General features: G+C 39.3%; 1 protein-coding gene across 1 annotated transcript; it reads right to left on the bottom strand.

Moving 5' to 3' along the window:
* Window positions 1-1,392: 1,392 nt before the first annotated feature.
* LOC117627223 (protein argonaute 1-like) lies at window positions 1,393-9,665 on the bottom strand. The gene is made up of 22 exons (XM_034359191.1): window positions 9,446-9,665; window positions 8,289-9,106; window positions 7,977-8,185; window positions 7,744-7,893; window positions 7,506-7,639; window positions 7,222-7,331; window positions 6,676-6,782; window positions 5,895-6,033; window positions 5,707-5,823; window positions 5,469-5,576; window positions 5,290-5,361; window positions 4,098-4,220; window positions 3,849-4,014; window positions 3,479-3,741; window positions 3,231-3,373; window positions 3,038-3,100; window positions 2,898-2,961; window positions 2,611-2,746; window positions 2,450-2,523; window positions 2,270-2,364; window positions 2,148-2,179; window positions 1,393-1,992 (listed from the first exon to the last, which is right to left on the bottom strand). The coding sequence occupies exons 2-22, from the start codon at window positions 9,078-9,080 to the stop codon at window positions 1,781-1,783; spliced, it is 3,309 nt and encodes a 1,102-aa protein (XP_034215082.1). The 5' UTR covers window positions 9,081-9,106; window positions 9,446-9,665; the 3' UTR covers window positions 1,393-1,780.
* Window positions 9,666-11,643: the final 1,978 nt, after the last annotated feature.

Here is an 11,643-nt window from a genome sequence, read left to right as displayed (position 1 = left end):
ACATATGTTTTTTTTTTTTTAGTAAAAGCGATTGGGTGCGAGTTTTGGGGGACTAGGTGCTTGGGATTTTGAACCTCTACTCATGTGAGTGAAGTTGAAAGAAGTAAACCAACTGAGCCAAGTCTATATAACTAGTACAAAAATGAAATAATATCCATAACTTGCCAACCCAAAACGAATTTCGGGCCGAATTGGTAATTCATCCATAAGGGAAAATTAGAGGGAGAATTGGGAGGTGAGGGGGTTAATACTGGCATGTGTAGCATTGATAGTGACATGGAAAGATGAAAATGTCCATATGGTTTAGATTATTGACCAACTTTGTCACAAGGATCATCACAACACAAGTTAGAATATTATTTGGCCTTGGTAACCACACAGTCAAAAGTAAAAAAGGATCAAAATGATTTGTTATGGAAGTTAAGAGGACCTAAATGACGTATATTAATATTATGCACGGAAAAAGAAAAATGTTAAGACTGAAACTTCAATCTCTAGCTTGCTTGCTTCGACAACCCACACCCCACCCCCCCCCCCCCAACGGTACGTGGGTGGCGGCGCATGCATAAGTTAAGTTCATTGGTTGGGTGGATTTTATTTAGGGCTTAATTATTTATTGGATGATATAATTATTATTCATGGATCCTCCTACGCTACAGATGGTTGGTCGGAGGAGGATATAAATTAAATTTTAAAACGGTGAAGAGAAAGAAGAGGTGCTGCTGAACCTGATCGCTATAATCATTAGAAGATAAAATGTATACATGGATAGTGACGTGGCATAAGCAAGCAACGGAGGAAGAGAGAGAGATATATATATATATATATATATATATATAAATGAGATTATTAATTAATTTATGAGAAGGAGATGGTCAACGGGGAGTCGTTCAGTCCACTCAACAACTCCAATTCCAAATCACAAGATTGGCCACGACCCGCGACGCGCGACCCGTCTCGATAGTACACCACAGAGACAGACACAGACAGACAGGGCACTGCACTGCACAACCCAACGCCCGCCCAATGTCCAAAGAAAAGAGCCACACCACGCCACAGACGGCTTTGTTTTCATTTCTACTCGATTTGCGACACAAACCGCCACTTCGCCCACTTCGCACCCCCTCCCTCTTCTTTTCCCTGACATTTGTACGATACTAACGGACTGATGCTTTCTCAAAATGACCAATATACCCATTTGCCCATTGGGCCCCTCGCTCCAATTGAGCCTCAATCGAACACAACTATTAATTATATATATTGCTAAACAAACAGTGTCCAAACCAAACCAAACTACTCGTCAGTACTTAAACCCAATAATAATAATAATAATAATCTAATTTAATCAGTGCAGGCAGGCAGGCAGGCAGGCAGGCAGGCACAGTCCAGATACCATCTCAGACTGCTTCAAGCTTTTCCAATTACATCAGATGAGTCACCAGCACCCGGTTCAACAAAACACATTATCAGTTCACAATTCACAAGGCCCAGCCCAGGATAAGTCACTCAAAACAAATATACATTGTCATAGACAAGCAAAGGAAAGGTCCCCCTGTCCCTGTGGACGGACAGATTATTCAGCATCTCAACTAATGTATCACATACTTAACACATCACCAGCCAGGATGATGCGCAGCAACTAGCAAGCAAACACATACATCATCATTACTTACTACAACTATATTATCTTAACTTAATTACAACCAGCAAGTGAAGTGACAGCCCATTATTATTATGATTACTGCACCAGGGTTTAGGGCCCAGGCCAGACAATCTATCCCTAACAGTAGAACATAACCCTTTTCACATTCTCCTTCAGAGCAGGTAAAGGCCTCACAGCAGCATTCGCATTCGGTGCTCGCGTGCCCCGTCCACCCGTGTACCCACGTCCAGCATTCGCACCACTTGTCACTGACCCCCCTTCTGACGTCTGTGGTTCCAGATAGAACCGCGCTCGGAATGCAGCAAGATGTGCATAGTATGCAGGGGGCACTGCCAAATTACATAACCCATCAATTTTACCATTGACTAATAATTGTCACAAAATAACAAGCATCAAATACAAATGCATAAGACTGAGGATGTGTGTTTTGTCACTTGTGTGTTTATTTGAGAGAGAGAGAGAGAGAGAGAGAGAGAGAGCTCACCCACGGAAACAGAACGTGTGCACCTTGCATATCTGCATGAGTTGAACACAATCATTAACCCCCCAAAAAAGAACAGAACCAATACATTGAACATGAAATTAAGAGATATGTCAAAAACTTACGTATAGCAAAGGTTATTTGTAAGGGTCTGCAATCCATCAGCTGAAAACTTGTTTTCATCCCATAGCACATGGTAATGAGCTGGACGGCTAGTGCCCTGTTTGACATGATGACTACCAATTTTAACAACACTCCCAAAACTTTTTAGAGTATATATAAACATAGAATTAACCAATCACTACCTGGATTCCAGCATGGCTGCACAAGTAGAAGTCAAATTCAGTTGGATGACAGATTTTGGAGTCGACAACGGTACCTGTAAATTAATGTCATACTGTTTTATATCACATATGTATGTTCTGAAAATCATGGAAAAAAAATTTCAATCAAGCAGAATGAATACCAGGTAATATATTCCCACTTCTGTCAACAGCTTTGGGGTCAGAATGGTTGTTGGCAAACAACCTGGTATGATGTCGCTTCTGAACCACAACAAAAGTCACGGGAGGCTGATAGTCAGGCTCCAAAGAGGCACATGCCTGAGTTTACAGAGAACAGAAATATATACATTAAGATGAGGAAGTGATTGACTGACGTTTATCAATTTCCAGACAGCTGCAAAACTTAAAAGAAATTTACAATATATAAATGAAAACTTGAGAAATTGATAACTTAGCAAAGTATATTTACTTTACGAATGGCGTCAAGTTCATACAGCAAAACTTGATAAAACTGGCCTTCACTGACACCATCCCTGTAAAGCAATAAATAGACCATTAGATAAGAAAAAGAACGGATGAAATGCAGTGGCAGCATAATATAAGACGTGCCTGTAAAATATGATACGTTGAGGTTTCTGCCCAGTTGATCTACGGAAAGATATGAGCAGTTCCCTGTATTCAAAAGAATAAATATAACTCAATCCTACTACCCAAAACATGTTTATTAAAAATAAATAAATAAAATAATCATAATGAAGACAGCTACATACTACAAGAACCTAAACGAATGAGAGAGTCATACTTGATCATGCCACCAGACATTGTCCCTCTTGCTGGATCCTGCCATGTTTTGAACAAATCTTGGATGAGTTCCTGTCGATGGGCTTGAGCAGAAACCAAACCAGCATACTTTGTAACTTCAGGCCAATCTTGAGAAGCCACAACCTGATTTTTAAATTAAAATCTTGAAACAGTCAAAAGCTACTCAAGGTGGAACAGAGAATAAATTCATATACAAGCTAAAGCACATATGTATGGTCAGTAACTCACAGCCGCAATTGATGGACTTGAATCCTCTCCAGGATGAGGATGGGTGACATCAGCACCGAAAATGATGGTAGGCCGGTCGCTGACTAAAGGAATTCGCCTTGACAGAGCATCAACTAGCACTGTATTCCTTCCCCCAACCTTCACATTAATCTTCAATGTTACATTTGCCAAATACTGTTGCTTATTTGTCTTAAATACGTGCTTCGTTAAACAGCACTGGGAAACAAGGCCAAGATCTGTTTCACAAATTCGTTTCAAATCACCTGGATAACAAATCATGACATATTTAAGTCCAAGTTTTAATGCTAAAATTAAATAATGACAACTTTTGAAAAGGCATAATGTGGTGAATTTAGTTCAAGTTCCAAACCATAAAGAGAGCCATTATTATCAGGCAAAATAGCAATAAGCAGCTCAAGCTCCTGGCCCTGTGGCTGGAGTTTGGTCATTGCTTCGTGGTAGCGAGTTTTTAGGGCCCTCTCTACCTGATCTGGACGAGCACTAATAGGTGGAAGAACTGGTTCTGGATTAAATGCCTAGAGGGAAATCAAACACTAACATGAGGCATCTCAGATTTAGAAGAGAAGGGAAAAATATAAGAGCATCACAGGCCTCATACCATGCCAGAAATGTTACACATTTGAGCAAGTTCATGACAGAACCGACGGGCAGCAGCATCTTGCACATTCCATGAGAAATTTATGCACATCCAATTGTTGACTGTGCCCCCATTAACCATTTTCTGTAACAATATATAGTAAATAAAAAAAGTCTAAAGAGAATAACATAATCTCTCTATTTTGAAACTCTTACGGAAGTTTACTAATGACTTCAACAAAAGGCAAAATCAACTTCCTCCCTCCTGGGGAATGAAAAAAAACACACGCACACACTAACACACAAGAAATGTATTAGGTTATAGAAAAGCAAAATCATGCACGAGCAGTATCAATTAAACCTGCTTAACATGAAAGTGACCAATTAGTGGCTAAAATAGCTACATTGCTCAACAGGCAAATGTCACCCATCGGAAAAGCTATATTTAGTGCATGGCTGAATCAACAGCCCCCGACAAATTACAACTATGGGTTGTAACACTTGTTATTTGAAAACCCACTGGAACTCAACACAAAAAATATGTGCGTTTTAATTGCCAGCATATGATAGGGCAGGATAGCATGTGCAAGGCCAACCAAATCAGCAACTGATGTAGTTAGCAACTTAGTCCAGAAGAACCAAAATTTCAGACCACATGCCACTCCAGATATGCAATCCACTTCATATTGCAGAGGTGATAACTCTTAAACAGAATCTTGACTAATGATAGTTGAAACCCAGCAGCCGACCAGTGCCCAAGACCATTATTGTTCCACATGCAATTTCAAAACAAGCCATAACTTTGCTAAATTTCTAATGATCACCTGACTCATAATATCTGTGGCTTGTCTTGCACTTTCCCTTTCCCTCCACCCAACCGCCAAAAGAAGAAAAAGAACTGGGAAAAAATTGAAATACTTGCTTTCCTTCACAATGCAAACACAATGTTTCTTGAACCCACCACCACCTACTCATTTTAGTTTTACCAATTAATTTCTAAGCCAGTGCTACAGGATTAACAGGAACCCCTAACATCTCCATCACAGGGAAACAAACATGCTAATGTAGCACAAAGTCGATAACAGATTTCATAGGACGCGGCCAAATTAATTGGGTACGCATGCAAACAGATACATATAGATATCCAGCTTCATCTGTTCTTAAATTAAAGAGGTATTCTAAATAAGGAAACCATAAATCTATGCAAAAGATACCTTATTCATCATGTTCCACTGTCCAACGCGAGGCAGGCAATCTTTTTCTCTACCCGTATCATGATATTTAAGCTGCGACACAAGATTCAAAACTTAATTACCATCCAAATAGTGAAGGAACAAAGGCTGGCACCAGTTAGAAAAAACTATTAGACAGCAGAAAATTAAATATCTCTTACCCTTGGTGCAGGAAGGATGCGAGCTTCAACTAAAGTGAGATTCTCACTTATTTTAATTCCAAACTCTTGAGCATAAGGATCTGCGTGGTAAGCATTTTGACGAACTGTCTGAGGAGTGAAAATTTCAACCAACACATACCAAGTGAGTATATTTTACATATCAGTCCTATGGAGTGTCAAACATCAGGTGACAACCTTTAATTTCACTAAAAGAAATAAAATTTCCACAATATCAAACCTGCATGATATCAAGTTCCCTTTCGTGAGGACGCTGACAGGTCACCTTCAGCAAAGCAGTAATCTGCCTCTCATTCAACCTCCTTGAGTACCTTTGACCCTCAACAATTTTGCAGACCTGAACACAATAACGGCCTATTAGCATGCTTTCCCAGTTTATAATGACCAACAATAGTTACAGTTATTTACCTCCATGGGCAAATAATTTGATCTTTGTTGATTTCCCACTTGTAGACAAGGCAGTTGGGTGTGCTTAATAATGAAACCATAGGTTTCATGAAAGTACTCAACAACTGATTTCATAGTACCTCTTTCATCAAGTGGAAAACTAAACAATCAAGGAACAACATCAGAATAAATTTTTAAAAAAGCTTTGGATGCATCTGATATAAATTGGTTTAATTTTGAGAATCAGCTACAGATTTCATAGTACATCCCTCAGGTGAAAAACTAAGGGCCTGTTTGATAAAGATTCTAATTTTCAGTTTTCCTTTTTCTTATTTGAGAGACAAATGAGAGAGATGATAGAAAAGAGAGAGGGAGATAAAAGATCATAAAGGTGAAGAGAGGCATGAGAAATGTAAAACTAAAAACTACTTAAATTGATTTTAGTTTTTAACTTATACACCATTATAATTTATATGTATTTTTTCTCCTATCACACACATCTCTATCATCTCTCTTCTCGCTCACTTTCAAGTGTATTATTTTTGTTCTTTCACTTTCCTCTTATTTTTTCTTCTCTATCCTTCCACTTTTGACAGGCAAGGCCGAGCCTATAAAAAGCACATCCATAATTTAGGATGAACATTGATGAAATTAGGCATTTAGGGTGGGGGCACTAGAATCGGCCCCAAAGTATGGGGGTTTATGATATTTTCTTAAAATATATAATCTTAAGCAAACATTAATCCTCATGTTTCTACATGGACACACGTAACCAATGAAGACATAAGATGTCAATACTCACGTCAGTTCTCTTGTGGCCTGCGATGTCAAACCAGATATGCGGTATTTTCTGCGCATATTTCCACGGTGAGTGACCTCAACCTTGATTCCTCGTAGAGCCTTCTTTATCTGTTCATGCACAAACAGAAGGCTGTGATTCTGATATCTGCTATAAATTAAGGTAAAATTCAAATTCTCCATAGACTCTGTAGACATCCCATCCAGAAAGTTGCACAAAACAAACAAGATCGCTTTGTCACAATGAATATATTAGCCTTTATTTATTTTTATTTTTTTAGAAGGATAACATGAAAGTTGATTTTGACACAACATAAGTAGAAAAGGAAAATAAGAGGGAGCTTCTGCTGCGGGATCCTACACCTGTGGGAAAATAAATGGACGTTCACCATTCAAAAGGTGTGGCATAAAACATTATCCAACACAAGCACAATGCCACAGTGGAAGCTCTAGGAGAAATAAAAATATATAAACCAAAATTATCGACACAAATCATCACAAGCACTGCAAGACAGAAGTATCAAGACCAAGACAATGAGAAAAATCTAACCTTCACCCGATCAGCATCAGACAATGGTCTAGATGAAATATCTCGATTGAGCAGCTCATTGACAAATTCAATGACCGGCAGTGGCTCAATGAAAGCCGTAGAGGACATATCTGGACCATTGATAATTTTGTCAATGTAACATAAAACATGGCAGTGGAAGAAAATGTACACAGTATGCATCACTTGTGGGACAGTCAAATTGATAATAGGTGGTGAACTGGAGAAGGAAAAAACTCATGATAATTGCGTAAAATTTCAATTAAAAAACTTCAAATATCAGGTACCAATATTCAGAGACAGCCCCATCTGCGTTGGACGAATACTTTGATAGAATCCACGCCAACTTTCCAAACCCTCACCGAGTGACTGCCTTCTCCCCAGATCAGGGGAATAAAATGAACGCCCCACAGGATAGTAACTGCAATCAATCAAGACAACACAGAGTTAGCTCTAGAACAATGTCAAAGTAATGTGCAATTATTGGCATGTATTGGGCACAACTAGAAGATAGATATTGTATACCTAGCAGTAGGCAATTCACGCAGAACAATGTCAAGAACCTGAAGGGCTTCCTGAGGAGCCTCAGCTTGCCTCCCCTGCAGAAAGAGTTCTAGATGGTGCAGGTCAGCACGTGCAGCAAATTTGATCACCACTTTAAATTCTCTCTCCCTCCTGCATCAAGAAGATGAGTAAGGAGACTGTATACAAAACCTATGTACAAATACAAACTGATCAGTGAGCACTGAGTATCCCACCTTTGCCCGCCTGATCCATCATCGTCATCCATAAGTGCGATCTTAAATTCTTTTGATGAGAAAGGAAGTGGCCCAGCAGTATACAGACTCTTGCGCCCGTCATAGGCAGGGAGCCGATTTCCAAGATGGGATTCCCTGTATAAATCCACCAGCCGCTTCATCACAGCCCGATTCAACCTCCGTGATGCAATGTCAGGTGTAATTGTAACCTGTCAATAAGTAATATATGCATTTGAAAGCAACAATGATCAACATAGGTTTTAGAACAATATCAGACGGATAGAGACATAGATGGAGTGTAAAAGAACTCACATCATACTGGTGCAAATCTTTGTCTGGCAATTCAGCGAAGAAGTGGTTTGCCTTGACTATACATTTTATGCCAGTGGTGCCTCTGCCAGGGCGAAGAGGGAACCTCACAGACTTACTTGAGGCTGGAATGGGTTGAATTGCATGGACAGGAGCAGGAGCAGGAGCACCTTCTTGCTGGATAGAAATCTGTTGAAAAGGCTGTACCAATTCTGAAGACTGAGGCTCATAGGGCGTATAGGGTGCATAGGCTGTGGGGCCTGTGGGCTGAGGGGTGACCCCGGCAACATATGGAGCAGGGGTCGCTTGGTGCAGGTCGGGAACTGATGGTCTGGCTGGACCACCAACATAAGAAGGTCCTCCTCCCCCACGGCCACGACCGCCGCCGCCATGACCGCCACGACCTCCTCCTGCCTGAGTTGGGCCTCCTCCTCCCTGACCACCCCTGCCCCTACCTCGATATTCATGCGCCTGAGCCGAGGTCCCAGCATAACTATATTGCTGCTGTTGTGGCATCCCACGGCCACGGCCGCCACCACCACCACCATAGCCTCTCTGGCCTCCTTGTGGTCCTTGTGGTCCTTGTGGCCCTTGTGGTCCTTGTGGGGCCCAGGCTCTTCCACCTTGGTAACTTCCTCCTCTTGGTCCTTCATTGTGTTGTTGGGGTGAAGGTGAAGGTGAAGGTGAAGGTGAAGGGGAAGTCCTTCGGAATGCTTGATCACTGCCCCCACTACCTTCCTGACGCTCGGAGCTTTCACCTCCACTAGGATTTTGAGTTCGCTTCTTCCTCCCCATGATGGTTTCCAATTATTGATGGCTGACTGCAGAGCGTGTGCACAGCACACAGATCAAACCATAGTTGATTTGGAACTTACCCACTCTAAGAAGAAGCTCAAAAACTATTTGAGACTAAATAAGCAAGAAAATCAACATTCAAAGACACTTGAGACTGAAATTCATGGCCAAATCGAGCAGACCCACCCATACATATCGTCGAATAAGCAAAGCAAATACTTTATATAAGCCTTTAAAATAAGAATAAAATAAAATAAAATAATTAAGAAAAGCAAAAACAGAAACCCCTACGCAGGGGGAGGGGGAGAGAGAGAGAGAGAGAGAGAGGGGCAGGGAGAGGAAGAGGGAGAGGTTGTATAACTGACCTTAGAAAATTGAAATGAAACGGCAGTTCGTCAGAGGAGCAATTGCTTTGCTTCTTCTGGTTCTGGGCTACTCTCTCTTCTCTCTTCTCTTGTATTCTTTCTCTCTTTCTCTGTGAGAGAGTGAGGAGAGAGAAATGAAATTTTCCAATGAATATGATGTGGTACGATACAAAATATATTATTGTAGTACAATATGAATTTTTTTGTTTTTTGTTTTTTTTAGGGAAGAGGTAGACGTAGAATTAGTATTACTTTAATAAAATAAATAAATATATATTATGTAACGGTATCTTTAATTTTAAAACTTAGTGAAACCCGCAATTAACAATGACCGCTGGTAGGTCTTTGAAAATGACATCTCCTCCTCCGCCAGTGAAAGGCGGCAAGAAACCACCTCTGGAGTCTCGTCCTCTCCTTTGGTGCTTCACTTGTGCACACCACCACCACCGCCAAGCAAATAATAAACAAATAAAATAATTGGAAACCAACAAAGCGTTTATGACTTGGTTTGGGTGGCATTAATTGGGGTGAGTGAATAAACTAATTTTAAATTATATTCTTAGACAAATATAAATTAAAACAAAATACAGTATTTATTTGTCAACATGAATACATGTGAAGTTGACTCCACTTGATTTCTTATATAATAATGTGATTCAAATATGATAACAGCTCATTTGGTGCGTGTCAATTCACCTCAACTCAACTTCAAACTTGTTCATAAATAGAATTATATATACATTAACATCTATGATAATTCTTTTCTTATAGTGTTAAGATATGTAATTGCCATGCGTCGTCATACATAGAATATTCTATCAGTCCCATAGATCATACACCATGTTACAAAAAGATGTAGTACCACCATCCACCAATAAATGGAATGCACTGTTATTTCCACCTATACTTTCATATAATTCCACCATCATTGGGGCGTGGTGGATGCTACTCTTTTTTCTTCTTCTTCTTTTTTGGGTTATAAATAATGCATTCTTGTGGTTGTGGGTTAGGGTTGCGGGAGCTTGGATATGCAACACAACAAGTATAACTCGGGTATATAGAGAATGAAAAAGGTGTATCTTCAGGTTTAACGTCATTATTGAAATGGGTATTGAGGTTTCAATTTCATCAATATGAAACTCAATGTTTTTTTAAATCTGACCAAATTACGCCCTATGTCAACTTCACCGTTTGATTTTCTATTCAATTGATGACGTGGCAAGTACAATACTCACCTTTTACTCTAAGAAAACAATTACACCAGCAATTGATATTCCAATTAAAGCTAGCTAATGTCATACTTTTGTTTTTATTTTTGTAAAAACCATGTCATGTCACGAGTTGTTTCTAAAATAATAATAATAATGTTTAGGTTAGATGGTTAACTTTTTCTATAAATGCAAATATATCATATATATATATGTGTGTGTGTGTTTTGTATGTATCATGAATGTACATCGCCTGTAGTACATGTATTTAATGTGGTTAGATGAACTTTTATATATATCTATATAAAAGATAAAGGTAAAGAGGTAGGTGACCACTATATTTGCATTTGGCATGGTTTTGATTAGTAATAGGCAGGCAGGCAGCCCTCCAATTTGATTAGTAATCACCGACATGTGACTTTGTCATTTGGATTGAATTTACACCAAATCGATTAGCAATTATCGACATGTCGCCTTGTCAATATCTTGTAAGTTTGTAAATTGCCGAGTCCCTTATGAGCTAATACTTACTTTCATGCTCATTATTTTCCAATGCAATTCAAATAAAATAAAGAAGAAAAAAAACAATAAATAAATTGAGGGATTCTTTTGTATCGATGAGAGGAGAGGTGCATGCCTGGTTCGTGACTCGTGAGGTCATTTGAATAAACTAGTGGGTTTGGTGGGGTAGTGGGGCATAATTCCTTTATTATAATGCTAATCCTACCTATCCTACCAATTACTCAAGAGTCATAGTGCACTGCACATAACGTAAGACAATGCTATTGATAAAAATACAAATTTATTATGAGAATTATGAGAGAAGGTGAGTGATCTATATTTCGAAAGACAAGGTTGTCTTCACGAAACAAGTCACTAAATCCCAATAAAGAGTGTAAGAGAAAGAAAAACAAGAAAAAGTATTTTAAGACTAAAACAAGTGATTAATGCCACTCTTACCCATGAATTGCACGTTTAGTTTATTAGTTT

Source organism: Prunus dulcis, chromosome 5 (assembly GCF_902201215.1).
Source record: "Prunus dulcis chromosome 5, ALMONDv2, whole genome shotgun sequence".
NCBI classification, from domain to species: domain Eukaryota; kingdom Viridiplantae; phylum Streptophyta; class Magnoliopsida; order Rosales; family Rosaceae; genus Prunus; species Prunus dulcis.
This window is presented reverse-complemented; position numbering and strand designations above follow the sequence as displayed.